Here is a 21,877-nt window from a genome sequence, read left to right on the forward strand (position 1 = left end):
TTTTCTAAATGGGGAGAGAATTCAGAAATCTGGAGTGCAAAGGGACTTGGGAGTCCTAGTCCAGGATTCTCTTAAGGTTGACTTGCAGGTTGAGTCGGTAGTTAGGAAGGCAAATGTAATGTTGGCATTTATTTCGAGAGGACTAGAATATAAAAGCAGGGATGTGCTGCTGAGGCTTTATAAGGCTCTGGTCAGACCACATTTAGAGTATTGTGAGCAATTTTGGGCCCCGTACTTCAGAAAGGATGTTCTGGCCCTGGAGAGGGTCCAGAGGAGGTTCACGAGAACAATCCCAGGAATGAAAGGCTTAACATATGAGAAACGTTTGAGGACTCTGGGTCTATACTCAATGGAGTTTAGAAGGATGATGGGGGAATCTGATTGAACCTTACAGAATACTGAAAGGCCTGGATAGAGTAGACGTGGGGAAGATGTTTCCATTAGTAGGAGAGACTAGGACCCGAGGGCACAGCCTCAGAGTAAAGGGAAGACCTTTTAGAACAGAGATGAGGAGAAACTTCTTTAGCCAGAGAGTGGTGAATCTATGGAATTCATTGCCACAGAATGCTGTGGAAGCCAGGTCATTGAGTGTATTTAAGACCGAGATAGATAAGTTCTTGATTGGTAAGGGGATCAAAGGTTACGGGGAGAAGGCGGGAGAATGGGGTTGAGAAACCTATCAGCCATGATTGAATGGCGGAGCAGACTCGATGGGCCGAATGGCCTAATTTCTGCTCCTATGTCTTATGGTCTTAAAGACATTCTGCAGGATAATGGCTACCCTGATCAGATCATTTCACGCTGTATATCACACAAACTCACAAACAAGCATAAGGCCATCACTTTCAGCCCCGAAAATTGTCCAGTCTACCTCAGATTACCCTGGAAGGGTAAGGTATCTCAAAAATGTGAGCAACAGGTGAAGTTAGCTGTTTTATGCTGCTACTATGCAATAGCAATACGAGTGGTATTCACCACTAACAGGATGCTGATGTCAAGCCAAAAAGATGTTCTGCTTATCTGTCCATTTCAGCGCCAGTGCGATGCTAGGTATGTAGGCCATACGTCCCAAAGGCTGCAGATCGTATCAAACAGCATGTCCCTTCTGCTGTTGACAACGGCCAAGGTACAAACTGTACCCAACCAGCCCGTGCTTGCAAAACTCAAAACAGAGTGTCCAACATTAGATGTGATTCCACAATTGGACATAATTTGCTAACTAATCCTCAGTGTGCTAAAAATTACGCTGACACCCAATTTAAGGTTATTAGTCATGCTCGCAGTGTAGTATGTTTGCGTGTACTGGAAGCTACATATATTAATACACAGGGTCCGGTTCTTTGCAGACAGAAAGAACACGTACACACATTGCACCAGTTTCAGCTAAACAAAATAAATGACAGCCATTCGCTGACTGATTCCTCAGGGTCAAGCTGCCTGGTTTAAGTTTCAAACAATGCTTGGCAGTTAACTGTCAGTCACCATTAACTGGTGCATTCTCCATGGCAGCACTACTTGCCAACCAATCAGCACTCTCTTCACATACAGTATAAGTTGTTGTTTTCCCCCTATATCGGTATTCTTGCGGATGAGTGCAAGATGAAAAGCTTTGACATGTCTCTTTTTTCAGCAATACTCAAGGTCAGGATATCACAGGATCAGCCTCACAAATAGTGGAACCCCCAGGGTTAGCCAGGTCTCTCCCTGAGCTCTCACCTGTCACCAGCAGTCAGAGCTGCCAGTTTCTCCTCTCCAGGCTGGGGCAGTGTCTGGTCATCCAGGATCTTCTGCATCTGGAATTGGATCTCGCAGGGTTTGAGCAGCCTGCCACTGTGGTACAGCCAGACCTTGAAGTAACGGCCTTTGTGGTAGACGGCAATGTGCTTGCTGTCCTTCAGGTGCTGGAGTGTGTCTGGGCGAGAGGAGTAATGTGTCAGAGAGAGGGGGAGGGAGAGACACACACACGCAAATGGCCAACAAGAAACCGCAACAAGAATTTACTGACAGTATCAAGGCAAATCAGCTATGGGGACATCCGGAAAAGTAGCACAAAGCACCTGTTCCTGTGTTTGAGCAGAGCCAGATGAATCTTAAACAGAGACACAAACAGACACAAGCTGCATTAACAGACTGAATAGGAGCCATACAGTCACTGAACTCTTGGTACAGGCTGGCTCCCTAATGAAGGACGAACTGAGAGTGGGACGATGAGGGAAGGTGACATCCAGACACAGATGAAGAGGTGAAGAACTCGGGGGTAACAACAGCTGCAAAGGGATTCATCCCCTCAACATGAGTTGGGTAATATGTTTGTTCAGGTTTCTCTCAGCAGCCTTCATATCAATTCATTTTACTCAAACACACTTAACCCAAAGCATATTCACAGCAAAATTTGATTGGAGGATGCTCTATCCCAAAATATTTCCACTGCAGACAGGGCCCCCTCCTCCCTGCACAGGGGGCAAGGATTACACTGGGTACGATATACAACCTGCCATCTCTGAGGGTGAGGATATCGACAGTCAGGAGTGTGGGCTGTGTTTTAACAATCATCCTGGAACCTGAAACTCAATTCCACAGGATGCCAGTTCCCTGCCTGACCATCGGTTGAATAGAGAGCTTCTGGGTGAGTCAGCCAGAGTTCACACAGCTCTGGGCACCAGAGTCGAATTCGCTCAGGCTAAGAGTCAGTGAGAGGCCAGAGGACAGCTACAACAGGAACTGAACACAGGCACTGGACAGGCAGTGTCGCACACACTGGGCTCAAGCAGGGGTGGGAGGTGCCTGAGAACAGGAGCAAGACACTGTTCCAGAGTCGATCTTCAGGTGTTTGGCTGTAACTGGGAGGCCTCACGCTTTCACACACTGGAATCCTCACACGGTCTCTCTCTCTCTCGCGCACACGCTGGAGCCCTCACACGGTCTCTCTCTCTCTCACACACACAGTCTCTCTCTCTCTCTCACGCGCAATCTCTCTCTCTCTCACACGCAATCTCTCTCTCTCTCTCTCTCACACGCAATCTCTCTCCCTCTCTCTCACACGCAATCTCTCTCTCTCTCTCACACGCAATCTCTCTCTCTCTCGCATGCAATCTCTCTCTCTCACACGCAATCTCTCTCTCTCACACGCAATCTCTCTCTCTCACACGCAATCTCTCTCTCTCTCTCACACGCAATCTCTCTCTCTCACACGCAATCTCTCTCTCTCCCTCTCTCTCACGCGCAATCTCTCTCTCTCTCTCTCTCACACGCAATCTCTCTCTCTCTCTCTCTCACATGCAATCTCTCTCCCTCTCTCTCACACGCAATCTCTCTCTCTCTCTCACACGCAATCTCTCTCTCTCTCTCTCGCATGCAATCTCTCTCTCTCTCTCACACGCAATCTCTCTCTCTCACACGCAATCTCTCTCTCTCTCTCACACGCAATCTCTCTCTCTCTCTCACATGCAATCTCTCTCTCTCTCACATGCAATCTCTCTCTCACACGCAATCTCTCTCTCTCTCTCACACGCAATCTCTCTCTCTCTCACACGCAATCTCTCTCTCTCCCTCACACGCAATCTCTCTCTTTCTCTCTCACACGCAACCTCTTTCTCTCTCACACGCAACCTCTCTCTCTCTCTCACACACAACCTCTCTCTCTCTCTCACACGCAACCTCTCTCTCTCTCTCTCACACGCAATCTCTCTCTCTCTCTCACACGCAATTTCTCTCTCTCTCTCTCACACGCAATCTCTCTCTCTCTCTCACACACGCAATCTCTCTCTCTCTCTCTCACACGCAATCTCTCTCTCTCTCTCTCACACGCAATCTCTCTCTCTCTCACACGCAATCTCTCTCTCTCTCTCACACGCAATCTCTCTCTCTCTCTCACACGCAATCTCTCTCTCTCTCTCACACGCAATCTCTCTCTCTCTCTCACACGCAATCTCTCTCTCTCTCTCTCACACGCAATCTCTCTCTCTCTCACACGCAATCTCTCTCTCTCTCACACGCAATCTCTCTCTCTCTCACACGCAATCTCTCTCTCTCTCACACGCAATCTCTCTCTCTCTCACATGCAATCTCTCTCTCTCTCACACGCAATCTCTCTCTCTCACACGCAATCTCTCTCACACGCAATCTCTCTCTCACACGCAATCTCTCTCTCTCACACATGCAATCTCTCTCTCTCTCACGCAATCTCTCTCTCTCTCACACGCAATCTCTCTCTCTCACACGCAATCTCTCTCTCTCACACGCAATCTCTCTCTCTCACACGCAATCTCTCTCTCTCTCACACGTAATCTCTCTCTCTCTCTCTCTCACACGCAATCTCTCTCTCTCTCTCTCACACGCAATCTCTCTCTCTCTCTCACACGCAATCTCTCTCTCTCTCACACGCAATCTCTCTCTCTCTCTCACACGCAATCTCTCTATCTCTCTCACACGCAATCTCTCTCTCTCTCTCACAAGCAATCTCTCTCTCTCACACGCAATCTCTCTCTCTCTCACACGCAATCTCTCTCTCTCTCACACGCAGTCTCTCTCTCTCTCTCACACGCAATCTCTCTTTCTCTCTCTCACACGCAATCTCTCTCTCTCTCTCTCTCTCACACGCAATCTCTCTCTCTCTCTCACACACAATCTCTCTCTCTCTCTCACACGCAATCTCTCTCTCTCTCTCACACGCAATCTCTCTCTCTCACACGCAATCTCTCTCTCTCTCACACGCAATCTCTCTCTCTCTCACACGCAATCTCTCTCTCTCTCACACGCAATCTCTCTCTCTCTCACATGCAATCTCTCTCTCTCTCACACGCAATCTCTCTCTCTCACACGCAATCTCTCTCACACGCAATCTCTCTCTCACACGCAATCTCTCTCTCTCACGCAATCTCTTTCTCTCTCACACGCAATCTCTCTCTCTCACACGCAATCTCTCTCTCTCACACGCAATCTCTCTCTCTCACACGCAATCTCTCTCTCTCTCTCTCACACGCAATCTCTCTCTCTCTCTCTCACACGCAATCTCTCTCTCTCTCTCTCACACGCAATCTCTCTCTCTCTCTCTCACACGCAATCTCTCTCTCTCTCTCACACGCAATCTCTCTCTCTCTCACACGCAATCTCTCTCTCTCTCTCACACGCAATCTCTCTCTCTCTCTCACAAGCAATCTCTCTCTCTCACACGCAATCTCTCTCTCTCTCACACGCAATCTCTCTCTCTCTCACACGCAGTCTCTCTCTCTCTCTCACACGCAATCTCTCTTTCTCTCTCTCACACGCAATCTCTCTCTCTCTCTCTCACACGCAATCTCTCTCTCTCACACGCAATCTCTCTCTCACACGCAATCTCTCTATCACACGCAATCTCTCTCTCTCTCACACGCAATCTCTCTCTCTCTCACACGCAATCTCTCTCTCTCTCACACGCAATCTCTCTCTCTCTCACACGCAATCTCTCTCTCTCACACGCAATCTCTCTCTCTCTCTCTCACATGCAATCTCTCTCGCTCTCTCACACGCAATCTCTCTCTCACACACGCAATCTCTCTCTCTCACATGCAATCTCTCTCTCTCTCTCTCACACGCAATCTTTCTCTCTCTCACACGCAATCTCTCTCTCTCACACGCAATCTCTCTCTCTCACACGCAATCTCTCTCTCTCACACGCAATCTCTCTCTCTCACACGTAATCTCTCTCTCTCTCTCACACGCAATCTCTCTCTCACATGCAATCTCTCTCTCTCTCACACGCAATCTCTCTCTCTCTCTCACACACAATCTCTCTCTCTCACACACTGGAGCCCCCTCACCCTCTCTCTCTCACACACTGGAGCCCCCTCACCCTCTCTCTCTCACACACTGGAGCCCCCTCACCCTCTCTCTCTCACACACTGGAGCCCCCTCACCCTCTCTCTCTCACACACTGGAGCCCCCTCACCCTCTCTCTCTCACACACTGGAGCCCCCTCACCCTCTCTCTCTCACACACTGGAGCCCCCTCACCCTCTCTCTCTCACACATTGGAGCCCCCTCACCCTCTCTCTCTCACACACTGGAGCCCCCTCACCCTCTCTCTCTCACACACTGGAGCCCCCTCACCCTCTCTCTCTCACACACTGGAGCCCCCTCACCCTCTCTCTCTCACACACTGGAGCCCCCTCGCCCTCTCTCTCTCACACATACTGGAGCCCCCTCGCCCTCTCTCACACACTGGAGCCCCCTCACCCTCTCTCTCACACATACTGGAGCCTCCTCGCCCTCTCTCTCTCACACACTGGAGCCCCCTCGCCCTCTCTCTCTCACACATACTGGAGCCCCCTCGCCCTCTCTCTCACACATACTGGAGCCCCCTCGCCCTCTCTCTCACACACACTGGAGCCCCCTCACCCTCTCTCTCTCACACATTGGAGCCCCCTCACCCTCTCTCTCTCACACACTGGAGCCCCCTCACCCTCTCTCTCTCACACACTGGAGCCCCCTCACCCTCTCTCTCTCACACACTGGAGCCCCCTCACCCTCTCTCTCTCACACACTGGAGCCCCCTCGCCCTCTCTCTCTCACACATACTGGAGCCCCCTCGCCCTCTCTCACACACTGGAGCCCCCTCGCCCTCTCTCTCACACATACTGGAGCCCCCTCGCCCTCTCTCTCACACATACTGGAGCCCCTTCACCCTCTCTCTCACACATACCGGAGCCCCCTCGCCCTCTCTCTCACACATACTGGAGCCTCCTCGCCCTCTCTCTCTCACACACTGGAGCCCCCTCACCCTCTCTCTCACACACTGGAGCCCCCTCACCCTCTCTCTCACACATACTGGAGCCCCCTCGCCCTCTCTCACACACTGGAGCCCCCTCGCCCTCTCTCTCACACATACTGGAGCCCCCTCGCCCTCTCTCTCACACATACTGGAGCCTCCTCGCCCTCTCTCTCTCACACACTGGAGCCCCCTCACCCTCTCTCTCACACACTGGAGCCCCCTCACCCTCTCACACATACTGGAGCCCCTTCGCCCTCTCTCACACACTGGAGCCCCCTCGCCCTCTCTCTCACACATACTGGAGCCCCCTCGCCCTCTCTCTCTCACACACTGGAGCCCCCTCACCCTCTCTCTCACACATACTGGAGCCCCCTCGCTCTCTCTCTCTCACACACTGGAGTCCCCTCACAAGGTCTCACCAGTTTGTTTCGCAGTGACCTGTTAGCCTTCACATTTGTGACATGAAGCAAATGGTAGCAAGCAGTTAAAGGGCATACGATAGAGGTAGAGAGATTTTTCATGGTGTAACTGTACCTGTCTCTAAACCCGGAATACGATTTGAATTGAACATACGTTCGTACTGATAGGAGCACATGGGGATTGCACTTTGACCCATTTGCTGAAAGGAAGATTCAAAAAACACACAAGAGTAAATAAAAAAAAACTGTAATTGAGGTGGGTGGTGTGGTGGTGGGCAGGGAGGAGAGGGGGGGAATGAAATGGAGGGAGCACACAAATCACAAAGAGTTCACGCCAGAGAGAGCGAAAGAGAGAAAGAAACACACAAAGGCAATAAAACAAAAAGCAGCTCCGAAACAAGACATTGACACTAATCCCTTGCCAGGAACAGGATTTGAGGTGACATTACACAGGGACATCCATTCAGGGAGAATAGTCCAGTGAGACTTCTGAAATAACCTGCAGTCACTGAAGCCAGCAGAGAGTGCCGTGCGAGGCTATCTCTGAGCACACTGAAGCTCCGTTGCCCCACTGCAGTTGCATGGTGTTACTGTTGACAGCCCTGTCCCCTCTCCCCTCCTCCTTGGTCACCCTCTTACCTGAGTACAAGCCGGGGATGCGGGTCGTGTTAAACAGCCACTCAAACTGCGAGGAGCAGAGAGGAACTGTTGATCCCGTCACGTAAACCTGTGTCACGCCAGCAGAGTGCCCCAAAAACTCTCACAGCCAAGATAGGGGATGTCGGGGCAGGGGCGGGCAGAAAAGGTCCAATTTGACAAAGGGAAGGCAGGGAAAAGGAGAAAGAGGAAGAAACACAGAAAAAGGAGACAGAAAAATCAGCCAGGATTTAAAAAGTTATCAAAATTATAGAGAGTCAAACACTTTCACACACCGTTCACATTGTGCCTTTTACTCTATATCTAACCCCGTGCTGTACCTCTCCTGGGAGTGTTTGATGGGGACAGTGTAGAGGGAGCTTTACTCTGTATCTAACCCCACGCTGTACCTCTCCTGGGAGTGTTTGATGGGGACAGTATAGAGGGAGCTTTACTCTGTATCTAACCCCACGCTGTACCTGTCCTGGGAGTGTTTGATGGGGACAGTGTAGAGGGAGCTTTACTCTATAGCTAACCCCATTATGTCTCTGTCCTGGGAGTGTGGGACAGTGATACTGGAAGAAGGGTTACTGACTGACAGTGTGAATGAATGTTTTAACATCAGTAGAGATATCCGATCTTCTCCTTCAGCTCTTTATATTCTCCACCCGCCTCACTGAGGAAAGTCACTTGGAGTTTGCAACTGTATCAACTTCATTAGCACTCATTTGAAAATTTGAATTAAGAATTAACTCGAGGTTCATGCAAACACTTTTGGGGAAGGAAAGGGAGGGATGGAGTGATTTGGTGGAGAGAGACAAGCAAAAGAGATGGGCAAGCGGGCGAGGAACTAGATAAGGAGAGAAGGCAGGTATTGATGAGGGAAATGAAAGACAGAAGAATGAGAGAGAGAAGGGTGCTGGGTGTCATGTTTAGTTGTTCTGTGCTTGATTACGTGAGGCTGTTTACTATTGATGCTGACTATGCTTGATTAGTGAAGGCTGTGTGTGGACTCAGAGAAAAGCAAACAAACTGTACAAGTTGTTGGAGGATAGAGTTGAAGCATGAAGTTGACATGTTAAATCACTGTGAATAAAACCTGTTACACACATAGAAACTGGTGTCATCTCTGCATAGCTCCAAGGTATAAAATATATGACACAGAGGAAATGAGAGAGACAGAGAGAACAGGAGAGAGAGATAAGGGAGAACAAAAAAAGGGACAGAGAGAGTTGGAATAGGGACAAACAAGAGATAGACAGATAGACAGAGTGTGCACCGGGAGGAGAAATAAGTGAGAGTGGGAGTGTGGGGGCAGTGGGGTAGTGCAGCAGGAAGGAGGAGAGGGCAGTGGAGTGGGTGGGGCAATGCAGTGGGTAGATAGGGTGGGGAAGTGGGAGGGGTGGCATGGGGTTAGGGAGGAGGTGACCCTGGGAGGGAGGCAGTAGGTGGAGGATTATTTTGGAGGATAGGGAAGGGGCAGTGAGATGTGGGTGAGGGGGCAGTGAAAGGATAGGCAGGGTTGGATGATGGAAATGGGCATGAGGTGGAGATGGAATGGGAGGCTACGTACAGGGCGAATTTCCTCCCGATCAAGTTTACGCCGGTACAGTAACATGGCATGGATGGTGTTCCCAGCTCGAGCTGCCTGCTTCCACGTTGGAATAATGTACAGATAATCCTGAAAATAAATTACCATTATTACCTATTAATTGAGACAAAGTTACAGACACATAAACCGCACAGACAAACCACAAACCCACACGCACACAAACACAAACCCGCTCACGCAGACACACACACACAAACCCGCTCGCACAGACACACATCCGTGCACAAACTTGCACGCGGAGTCACACCCACACACAAAGACACACACACCCACACGCAGAGGCACACACACCCATACACAAACCTGCACGCACAGACACACACATCCACACACAAACCAACATCCACACACAAACCCACGCACACACACATACACACACAAACCCGCACGCAGAGGCACACTCACCCATACACAAACCTGCACGCACAGACATACATCTGCACACAAACCCGCACAGTCACACACCCACACACAAACCCGCGTGCACAGGCACACGCACCCACACAAACCCACACGCACAGGCCACACTCACCCCACACAAACCCACACTCACAGACATGCACCTGCATGCACAGACAGACACACATGCACAGGCATGCACCCACACACAAACCCACTGTCACAGACACACACAAACCTACACACACCCACACACAAACCCACAAGCACAGACACACACCCGCACAAAACCTGGCATTCACAGACACACACAAACCTGCATGCAGAGCACACTCACCCACACACAAACCTGCATGCACAGACACACACCTGCACACAAACCTGCACGCAGACACATACCCACACGCACAGTCACATACCCACACAAAAACCCGCATGCACAGACACATACAGATACAGAAATCCGCACGCTCAGACTCACACACCCAAACACAAACCTGCATGACAGCTAAAACTGTGCGGCCAGCCTGTTGCCTCCTGGGGCCCCAATATCCGACCCGGACACAATCAATCCCAATCCCAGCCAAACTTGGACACAAGCCCCCCAGCAGCACCCCCCACAATCTAAAATCTCCTTCGTCCACCTGCAGCCAGAGAAACTTCCCTCCCCAATCCCCCCGCCAAGGGCTGACCCTGTGGTATCGGGGAGCTGGCGCTGCCCAGATGAGAACTGAACTCCTGAGGGTGGAACTCACCATAGCGTAGTAATTGCTGTTCACCATGATGGGCCCACGGCCTCGCAGGTAGACATACTCCTCCCACCAGTCACTGACCTGTGTGTTAGAGCAGAGTCAAAGCAGACAGTGTCACACATTCAAACTCTGCAGCCTCTGCTAGCTCAGCCGCCAGAAGCTGCTAACTGATGGGCCTAGGGGCAGATGGGTCCACAGAAACCCAAACTGCTAGTCTTCAGATCTAGCAGGAAATACAAGCAAACACAGAAGCGAGTTGGAGCCGGTCCACAAGTGCCCACTATCATTGTTCTCTCACCAAAGAGAGTGAGGGAGAATTGCTATGCGGTTTATTTTAAAAGTTAAATATTCTCTTTGAGCCCAACTTATTCTACATAATATATTGAAACAGTGGGAGCTGGTTAGAGAACATGAGAGAGAGATAGAGAGACAGAATTGAGAAAGAGATGAGAGAGAGGGAGAGGAAGGGGTGAAGGAACTAGGGATGGCAAGACAGTGAGAGAGAGAGAGAGAGAGAGAGAGAGAGAGAGAGAAAGGGGGGAGAGAGTGAGAGAGAATGGTGAGAGAGGAAGTGAGAGAGTTTCTTCCACTCCTGGTGGAAGCTGCAGTGGTTGGTCAGTTCACTCCACAGCCACAACCTACAGTGTGGAGTGTGGCCATTCACACCTGACATGCCTTCAGTGAGAGGCCATTCCTGACCACCTCACGGTGCATCTTTACAATCAGGCAACAGCTTCAGGAGTCAGGCTTGTGAAGCTAGTGGTCCCGTGTTTGGAGCTGTACCTGCAGACTGGCCTTGGACAATCACGTGGTGACTTCAGCTCGAGCATGGGCACCAGACTGAATATGGATCGAGCAAGTCTGACCCTTTCCCCACTGAATCATTTGACAAACATTTACTCACATAGTTGGTGGCCCACCAGGATTTCAGCTTCAGGTACCACTGAAGTCTTGGTCCCACCTTCCGTTCAAAGTCTTGAGCCAGAGCCTGCATTCGCTTGAACTGCTCATCATCCAGAAGTGGATGCACTGACTCCAGGTACTAGAGAGGAAAAAAAGAGAATTCAAGCAACTCCATTCACAGCACTGTCATGCAATTGGATTCAGAGGCATAGTTATGATGTTACTGTAACATGGGCTTGTGATCAGTGTTGGACAGATCTTGAGGAAGTAGCACAGGGCAAATTGTGCTCTCACATCTGTGACGTCAAGCGACAGTCAGCGATTTTGGCTGGGAGACAGTTGAAAGGCTAACTCCTGTTGGACACCAGGCCCCGGCAGGGCCAATTCAATTCAAACAACGGAGGAGCAGTTCCAGCATGGAAGATTGTTTACATATTCAGCTGGTTAATGATTAATAACACAGATTGGGGGGTCATTCAAAGCAACAATCAACCCTTGACAGGGCTAATTATTCACATTACCACCTACAGGACAGGGAGATAGACTCGCAGCTCAGTGAACAATAACGGAAAACATCAACCTAAACAAGAGGGACAACGCACAGCAGGTACAGCATGGGGTTAGATACAGAGTAAAGTTCCCTCTACACTATCCCCATCAAACAGAATCACAGCGCAGAAGAGGCCCTTCGGCCCATCGAGTCTGCACCGACACGTGAGAAACAACTGACCTACCTACCTAATCCCATTTACCAGCACTTGGCCCATAGCATTGAATGTCATGATGTGCCAAGTGCTCATCCAGGTACTTTTTAAATGATGTGAGGCAACCCGCCTCCACCACCCTCTCAGGCAGTGCATTCCAGACCATCACCACCCTCTGGGTAAAAAAGTTTTTCCTCACATCCCCCCTAAACCTCCTGCGCCTCACCTTGAACTTATGTCCCCTCATGACTGGCCCTTCAACTAAGGGGAACAGCTGCTCCCTATCCACCCTGTCCATGCCCCTCATAATCTTGTACACCTCGATCAGGTCGCCCCTCAGTCTTCTCTGCTCCAATGATAACAACCCAAGTCTATCCAACCTCTCTTCATAACTTAAATGTTTCATCCCAGGCAACATCCTGGTGAATCGCTTCTGCACCCCCTCCAGTGCAATCACATCCTTCCTATAATGTGGCGACCAGAACCAGCTGTGGCCTCACCAAGGTTCTATACAACTCCAACATGACCTCCCTACTTTTGTAATCTATGCCTCGGTTGATAAAGGCAAGTGTCCCATATGCCTTTTTCACTACCCCACTAACATGCCCCTCCGCCTTCAGAGGTCTATGGGCACACACACCAAGGTCCCTTTGTTCCTCAGAACTTCCTAATGCCATGCCGTTCATTATACTTCCTTGTCAAATTACTCCTTCCAAAGTGTATCACCTCACACTTTTCAGGGTTAAATTCCATCTGCCACTTATCTGCTCATTTGACCAGATCTGTATCTTCCTGTAGCCCAAGACACTCAACCTCACTGTTAACCACCGGCCAATCTTTGCGTCATCCGCAAACTTACTAATCCTACCCCCCACATAGTCATCTATGTCGTTTATATAAATAACATATAACAGGGGACCCAGCACAGATCCCTGTGGTACGTCACTGGATACTGGCTTCCAGTCACTAAAGCAGCCTTCTGTCATTACCCTCTGCCTCCTACAACTAAGCCAATTTTGAATCCACCTTATCAAATTACCCTGTATCCCATGTGCCTTTGCCTTCTTTATAAGTCTCCCATGTGGGACCTTGTCAAAGGCTTTGCTGAAATCCATATAAATTACATAAACTGCACTACCCTCATCTACACACCTGGTCACCTCCTCAAAAAATTCTATCAAATTTGTTAGGCATGACCTTCCACTGACAAAGCCATGCTGACTATCCCTGATCAATCCTTGCCTCTCCAAGTGGAGATAGATACTCTCCTTCAGAAATTTCTCCAATAGTTTCCCTACCACTGACGTGAGACTCACTGGCCTGTAGTTCCCTGGCTTCTCTCTACAACCCTTCTTAAATAGCGCAACCACGTTAACTGTTGTCCAGTCCTCTGGCACCTCCCCTGTGGCCAGAGATGAATTAAAAATTCGGGTCAGAGCCCCTGCGATATCCTCCCTTGCCTCCCTCAGCAGTCTGCGACACAAATCATCCGGACCTGGAGATTTGTCCACTTTTAAGCCTGCCAACACCTCCAATACCTTGTCACTCCCTAGAACAATTTGCTTAAGAACCTCGCAGTCTCTCTCCCCAAGTTCGATACCTTCATCCTCATTCTCTTGGGTGAAGACGGAACACTCCCAGGGCAGGTACAGCACGGGGTTAGATACAGAGTAAAGCTCCCTCTACACTGTCCCCATCAAACGCTCCCAGGACAGGTGCAGCACAGGGTTAGATACAGAGTAAAGCTCCCCCCACACTGTCCCCATCAAACATTCCCAGTACAGGTACAACACGGGGTGAGATACAGAAGAAAGCTCTGATACTTTTGTATACAGCTTTCAAATTCAGTTTCAACACTGGGCACAATGAGTTTCCTACTCAAGTCATAGGAATGCTGATCTCCCAGAAACTCCCTTGGGTAAATAAAGGCTGAGTCAAATCTAATTTGTTGAGTAACTTCAATGCCTAACCAGCTGGACAAAGATGTGATAGGGCAGTTATCTAAAAATCGCAGTGTTTATCAAACTTCAAGTGACCTTTGAACACAATCTAAGATACTGTGCTGTGAGACAGCCTCTCCCCCCAGTGCATTGCTGCAGTGCAGGATGTACAGAGTGGTACCGAGCGGAGGAGTTGAATGATCCCCAGGTTGCCACATACCCTCCTCATGGTGTCCTTGATGGAAGGTACTGGTAACCGAGGAAGCGAGGTCTGGAAGCTGTATGTCAGCGGCTTGCGGCCAGAGAAAATCTTCACCAACAACTGTGAGGAGAAAAGAACTGAAGTTTAGAAATAAGCACAATGAAACTCAAGCATCTGGATGCCATCACCCAAACCCAACCCAACAGAGACACCAGCACCCAAACCCAACACAACAGAGAGACCAGCACCCAAACCCAAACACAATCCAACAGAAAGACCAGCACCTAAACGCAACCCACCAGAGAGACCAGAACTCAAACCCAACAGAGAGATCAGCACCCAAACCCAAAACACCAGAGAGACCAGTCCCCAAACCCAAACACAACACAATGAGACCAGAACCCAAACCCAACCCAGAGAGACCAGAACTCAAACCCAACAGAGAGACCAGTACCCAAGCACAAACCTAACCAAGAGAGACCAGCACCCAAACCCAAGCACAGCCCAAACGACCATCCAACCAAGCTCTTGTAAAGATCTAATTATGAACTTTGCTAATTACTGGCTGCAGCTTTTAAATGAATTGCTCTCTTTGAGGTTTGTGCAAATTATGAACCTGATGATTCTCTTCATTTCTCCTGAGCATTTCCTTTGTGACTGTTGCACCTCCAAACATGTGCTGAAGACCCTAGCCCACCTACGCCATGGCCCGTGCAGGTGCACTTCACCATTGGCTGTTTCCAGCCCTCAGGATCCTCTCAGGCGCAGGAAGAGGCACCAGGGCAGAGTCTGGTAAATACCGATACAAAGCATTCTGAGACAGAGGGCAGGAAACTGCTGTGGAGGAGGGCTAACAACCCATTTAAACAAATCAAACCAGTTATTGTGCAGACATGGAGAAAGCCCCTCCCCTCTCTACAGTTTATGATGTGCATTAAGGAATAAGGAAGGCAAATGGAATTTTGACATTTATTGCTAAAGGAATAGAGTATAAAAATAGGGAAGTGTTGTTGCAACTGTACAAGGCATTGGTGAGACCGCACCTGGAGTACTGTGCACAGTTTTGGTCCCCTTACTTGAGGAAGGATGTAGTTGCATTGGAGGCGGTTCAGAGGAGGTTCACTAGATTGATTCCAGAGATGCGGGGTTTGTCTTATGAGGAGAGATTGAGCAGTTTAGGCCTATACTCGCTAGAGTTTAGAAGGATGAGAGGAGATCTAATTGAGGTATATAAGATGCTAAAGGGGATAGACAAAGTAGACGTGGAGCAGATGTTTCCCCTTGTGGGGCATTCTAGAACGAGGCACCATAGTTTTAGGCTAAGGGGTGGTAGATTTAAAATCAGAGATGAGGAGGAATTACTTTCCTCAAAGGGTTGTGAATCAGTGGAATTCACTACCTTAGAGTGCAGTGGATGCCGGGACGCTGAATAAATTTAAGGAGGAGATAGATAGATTTTTAATTAGTAACAGGTTGAAAGGTTATTGGGAAAGGGCGGGAAATTGGAGTTGAGGCCGAAATGAGATCGGCCATGATCGTATTGAATGGTGAGGCAGGCTTGAGGGGCTGAATTGCCTACACCTGCTCCTAGTTCTTATGCTCTTAATGTCTCTGGTATCGAGAAGATTCAACTCACCATCCAGATTTTCACACTGGGAGGAGGTTTGCCATGTTCAATAAACATCCAGCCATGGTAGGACAGGAGCAGCTTGAGAGTCTGACGCATAGTGAAGACGAGGGCAACCCACAGCCCTGTACCAAAGAGCAGCCCACTCAGAATACTCTCGCTTTGGTTGGACAGGTAACCACTGCCAGAGAACAGAGAGAGATTGAATTTACAGCAAATGACAATCAATGCTTTCCTTAGCAAGCTGCAATTTTGATCACATACTTGGTGGGCAGATGATCCCTGATTCTGTCGATCATCCCTAGGGAGGGGTCAACCCTTGCATACATGGTCGCAATCACTGCTACTACCACAAAGATCCAGCTGGAGGGGCTGGCTGGGTAAACACCAGTCAGGATACCATTCTGGAAAGAGAGAGAGAATGACACTGGACTCAGAGGGATAAATATTGACCAGGGCACCAGAGAGAACCCCACCCCCCCACCCCCCCCCCCATCCCCCACCACCAGCCCCTCGAAAAAACTGCCAGTGATTCCTTTCTGTCCACCTGAGAGAGCAGAAGGGGCATCTGAAATATGGGACCTCAGACAGTGCAGCACTCCCTCAGTACTGACCCCCTCTGACACTGCAGCACACCCTCAGTACTGACCCTCTGACACTGCAGCACACCCTCAGTACTGACCCTCCGACACTGCAGCACACCCTCAGTACTGACCCTTTGACACTGCAGCACACCCTCAGTACTGACCCTCTGACACTGCAGCACACCCTCAGTACTGACCCTCTGACACTGCAGCACACCCTCAGTACTGACCCTCTGACACTGCAGCACTCCCTCAGTACTGACCCTCTGACACTGCAGCACTCCCTCAGTGGGACCCTTGGACAGTGCAGCACTCCCTCAGTACTGAACCTCTAACAGTGCAGCATTCCCTCAGCCATGCACAGAATCATTAGCCCTTCTTATGTGCTCAAGTCTCTGGAGCGGGATTTGAACCCAGAACCTTCTGAATCAGAGGTGAGAATGTTAGCCACTGAACCAAGCCAGACATCAACATGACATTCCTCACACCCCCCACACCAGCCTGCCATCGTGTTAAAGACCCTCTCCAGCCATAATCCTGACAAAACTACCCTGGAGGTCCTGATCTTTCACCTGACCCTTCAAACTGCCTTGCAAAGACCGCCACCGGTTTTCCCTGGATCGTCAGCTCCTGGCTGAACCGAAGTGCCTGCCCTCTTTCCCCTCCCAAGATTATTCCTGCTGGTTCGATTTTGTCATGCTTGTCTGACTGGGTAACACTCTCACCCTGAATCAGACGGTCACAAGTTCCAGCCCCAGCCCTGAGATATGGAGGCTTTGTGAAGGTTGGGAGGTGGGAAGGTCGGAGGGCTGCTCTCGGTGAGCCGAGGAAGGCTTCTGTATGGCTGGAGGGCTGGTGTCAGTGAGCTGTGCCTTAGAGCTAGCTTACAGTGACAAGAAGTTCACACTGTAATGAATGGACCTCCTGACTCGTTCTAGAGCAACAATGGTGAATGCTGAGCACCCCGGAGCTCACCCTGTACCGTCGAATTCTCTTCTTCCATGAACGCAGGCCGGACAGGTAGATTTGTTTCAGCGCCTCATGGCTCAGGCGCAAGTCGATCCCATCTGGGGTGACTGTGAACTGAAAGGCCACAGCCTGGTGAGCTTCTGCCATGCCTGTTGATTAAATCTGGCTAAAAGTGGAACGCACAGAGTTAACAGTCGCAATCAACAATCCCTGATCTCTGAGCCATTATTAAACAATAAATAACAACCAGCCGGCACTCCTCGGAAGTGCGCACACACACACAAAATGGTGGTTGGTACAAGCGGGGACAGGGAGGGGAGGGACTAGTGGAGGGGGTGGGGGGGCAGTCGTGGTGGGCAGCAAACAGGACACAGAGAAGACCGAGCAGCCATGGAGGGAGCAAGAGAACAGGACACAGGGTGGGGGAGAAGGGGTGGGAGGGCTGTGAACATGAGGCTGGGCTCTCTTGTGTGTTCCTGCCCCAGTTACACTGACAAGCAGAGACTGGTATGGAGATGCAGCAGCACACAAGGTACTACCATTTCTGGTATCAAATTCCCAGTTGTCATTTGTTACACCACAGAAACTAGGACAGCCAATGCCACAAAAGTGACTGGATGTCACCTCAAAGCACAATGAGCTGAAACGTGTCCCACTTCACTCAGCCTCCACGTTGATTTAGTGTTCCTGATGAGGAGCTGCTATGGAGACAGAGGTAAATGCTCCATCTGGTTATGGACTGGACAGTCCTGCAAAATTCACTAACAGCAGTCCACTGACACAACACATATAGCCCACCATCACCAGCACCATGTTCACAAACAGCCCTGCACCCCCTGCTCCCCCCACACCCCCACCCCCTGCCCTTTCATCTTCAGCCTTTCAAACAACCTTCAGGTGAAGCATGAAAAAATGAAGTAGTGAATGGTTTCTCTCTAAAGTTAGGAAAAATTCTTTCACTAAATCACTTTAACACAAACTTCTTACAATTTTAATCAGAGTTAAAGATAATATCTTCTCAGTGATTTATTCCAAATTTGCCAGTGTCCTGCACTGTAGGCTCAGTCCCAGAACACCAAGGTGTCCTACAGCCTGACGCCCTTGTCTTTTCTGGGAATCTTCATCCCAGCCTCCCTTCTTCCAGGTGTCCAGAATACTACTCCACCGTGTGATCCCAACTGCTCCCACCCAAACACTGCCCTCAGCCTGTGACAACCTTTGACCCAGAAGCAGTACAGTAAGGAACATTTGTAATTTCTTTAAAATGTCTGTGGAATCTGTAATTGCTTTTCAAAATGTCTGAAAAGGACTTAAGAGTTTGCATCAATTGTAAAGGGATCAACTGTAATTTTCTTGACTAATACGAAATACTGCTCCATGTGACCTGGTGACCATTAACCTGGAAACAGTACCAACAGGAAGGAAATTAACATATGAAAGCCGTGTGGCCAGACACAGAGAGCTGCGACAGAAAGGAGAACTGAGAAGGCACATTTACAAACAGCTATGTGTGTGTGTGTGAAATACAGTTACACAGGACAGAAAGCCAAAGACAGGGTTAGAACTGAGATTGTGAATTGGACAATTTTACTGCTGATGCTTCAGTTTTACCGGAGCTGACCATACTGTTTATCAGGGTTTAAGGGTCAGATAAAGGAGTATTTGGGGAATCTGTGTAATCAAGGCTGTCAAGAAACTAGCTTCTGCAGGAATGTGCTGTTTGGATGATGGCAGTCTCTGGGGACCTCAGATGGGATATGGCTACCAGCGTGACTCGAGGGCCAAATCGATTGAGTAGGAAAGCGAGACCAGAGTCTATCAGATTATATACCAGAGTCTGAGTTAGAGAACTTTGAAACGGCCCATGGTGCTACAGGTCCACGGGGAGTGGTACAAGTGCTTCTGGTTGTGTAAGACATATCTTTGTTGTATTGACTAGTTAAAGTGAAATTTACCTTTTTATTTCAAATATCATTTACCTGTTAATTTGTTTAATTTGTGTTGATTTTGATTCATTACAAAGCAAAAGTTGCAAAGAGTAAATTGGTAATTTCTTCATTTGGGGGTTGTTTGGTAAATGTGGTTATTTTAGTTTACGGTTTAACCATGGAGATTGTAACACTGATCTTCATCACCTCCAACATTGTCCAGGACTCTGTCCCTAACCTCCCCTCTCCCAGATGCATCTAGAGCTGGACAAACAAATGCAGCAAATATGAAGCCATAAAAATAAAAAGTAATGATCATCTCCAACAAGGGAAGCCCAGAAATCTCCCTTGACATCGAACAGCAACACCTTGATCAAGATCATCACCAGCAGTTCACAACTGACCGGAAGCTGAACTGGACATTACGAGAGTAAGACAGAAATCAGGCACTCTCGAATAAATGGTTCATCACCTGACCCCTCAAAGCCCTTTCCCCATCCACAGGGCTTACATTAGGAGTGTGAGGGAACGCCTGAATGTGTGTGTCCTCAGCAAGCTTTAACAGAGCAGTCTGTTTGGACTCAATCCACACCCTGTCCTTCACCAGTGCACTGTGGCTGCAGCATGTACCATCTACAAGATACACTGCAAGAAGCAACCAGTGTCACTTTGACAGTACCTCCCTCTCCTGCAGCCTCTACCACTGAGATTGACAAAAGCGGCAATTTTGCAGGAACCCTCATGAACTCTAAGTTCCTGTCCAAGTCACACACCATCCTGCATTGGCACGCTTTGCAATTCCTTCATCATCAGCAGCTCGATATTCTGGAACGTCATCACCACAACGACTGCAACTGTGCAAGGCAGCAACTCACCAGCCACTCGAGTTATGAGGAATACATGCAGCCTTGTTAATACCTCAAGAATAAAACAAGTTACCCATGCATGTAGACAGTGTGTGAAGAGCACTATTTAGTCTCACTGGGGACTGAAACCTTTTGGAAGGGGTTGTGGAAGACAAGTGTGAACTGAACATTCAGTGTATCTGCTTCTCTCCTCCTCGGTCACACATGGTCCTCAATAATTGAACAATTTGCATTTATTTAGTCTTGTAGTTTCGTTTAGAAAAAGGGGACAAAACAAAACTACAAAACAGAACACACTGATCCCAAGAGAATGAGAGGAACAGTCAGCCTGTGTACGCTCTGCCCTGATGAGGGCTCGGCCCACCCATTTATTTACATTTGACAGTATATTTGTCCCAGGCTTTGAGAAATCATCAGGAGAAGGAGAAAGAGACGGACGCAAGTTACAACTTATAAATGGGACTATTGATCCAAAAGTAGATGGGGAGAGATTTGCGAGGACAAGTCAATGAACTCCTCGCTGTGCCACAGAATCTATTAACCATTGAACCACTGAATAAACAAAATGCAACTGCCAAGTTCCTCACTCCCACTCCCTCTCTCCCACCAGCATACAGCTGATACACCCTGTGCCACAGTGTGAATTTTCACAACATCCCGACAGGTTCCAGCTTGGATTTCATCGCTATCCTGAACAACACTATCAGTATCAGCTGTAGCACTGAGAGGCTCCTTGACATGAGGCACTGCCCACTTTAAGTTACAATCCCAGCCAAACAGAACCAGTTTCGACAGTTTTATTTTCTCATTGTGTTCTCGGGAGACAGTAATCACAGAAAATCATAATTTAACAAGTTCAAGTCTAACCTTCTTTCTTTCTGCCTTGGACACCTCCTGAAGCTAACACCCTCTTGGTGCAGGAATTCGGAGAAGGAACTCCACTTTCTCACCAACTCTGAATACACTGCCACTCTGCTCTTCCTGTTCAATGGCTCCAAAGTCTGGTGGCTGTTAGATACTTCAATACAATCTGCTCGTGCACTCACTCACCCTACATTTATGTCGTTGTCCACCAATCAGACTGAAGCTTCTAGCAGCAGTTCCTATTTACACTGAAGAGGTTCAAGTCATGTAACAAGGTCGGTCCAGGCAGTCGTCAGTAGCTCACGTGCAGCCACCGCATATTACTATTTTTGTTTCCTGCTCGTAAGAGGGACAATAACATTCGGGCAAAGAGCAGATCAATATCCAGGGTCATTCAATCTATGACTGAGAGGGAGGAGGGAGCCAAGAAAAACCAGGAAAAGTTTTTCAACACTTTCACGACTCCTGGCAATGTGGGAACCATTCAGGCCCGTCCGTGTGTTCAAACCGAACAAAACAACAAGGCTGAGCTCTACTGTCAGAGAGGAAAGATATGTCAAAAAACCTGTTTCACAGACAGACGCAGTATAGAGGGGCCCTTTGAGGGCACTGTCAGAAAACGGCATTGGGGAGGTTGCTATCACAGAAGAGCCTTTCAGGAGGGGGCTGTCTTTAAAGGACCTATTAGTTATAAGGGAGGACATACAAGGGCCAATCACAGACTG

General features: G+C 49.0%; 1 protein-coding gene across 1 annotated transcript in view; it reads right to left on the reverse strand.

The window, feature by feature from the left end:
• The window catches only part of LOC144685057 (carnitine O-palmitoyltransferase 1, liver isoform-like), a 36,494-nt gene extending 15,202 nt beyond the window's left edge, over window positions 1-21,292 (reverse strand). Inside the window, exons 1-10 of the mRNA XM_078549591.1 lie at window positions 21,156-21,292; window positions 17,501-17,660; window positions 16,206-16,345; window positions 15,951-16,122; window positions 14,333-14,434; window positions 11,470-11,607; window positions 10,569-10,646; window positions 9,376-9,483; window positions 7,282-7,366; window positions 1,717-1,912 (exon numbers count right to left, since the gene is read on the reverse strand). Coding sequence (XP_078405717.1) covers window positions 1,717-1,912; window positions 7,282-7,366; window positions 9,376-9,483; window positions 10,569-10,646; window positions 11,470-11,607; window positions 14,333-14,434; window positions 15,951-16,122; window positions 16,206-16,345; window positions 17,501-17,641 — 1,160 coding nt within the window. The 5' untranslated portion in view covers window positions 17,642-17,660; window positions 21,156-21,292. The remainder of the gene's footprint in view (window positions 1-1,716; window positions 1,913-7,281; window positions 7,367-9,375; window positions 9,484-10,568; window positions 10,647-11,469; window positions 11,608-14,332; window positions 14,435-15,950; window positions 16,123-16,205; window positions 16,346-17,500; window positions 17,661-21,155) is intronic.
• Between the last annotated feature and the right edge of the window lie 585 nt (window positions 21,293-21,877).

This window comes from Cetorhinus maximus, chromosome 9 (assembly GCF_964194155.1).
Source record: "Cetorhinus maximus chromosome 9, sCetMax3.hap1.1, whole genome shotgun sequence".
In the NCBI taxonomy this organism is placed as follows: Eukaryota; Metazoa; Chordata; class Chondrichthyes; order Lamniformes; family Cetorhinidae; genus Cetorhinus; species Cetorhinus maximus.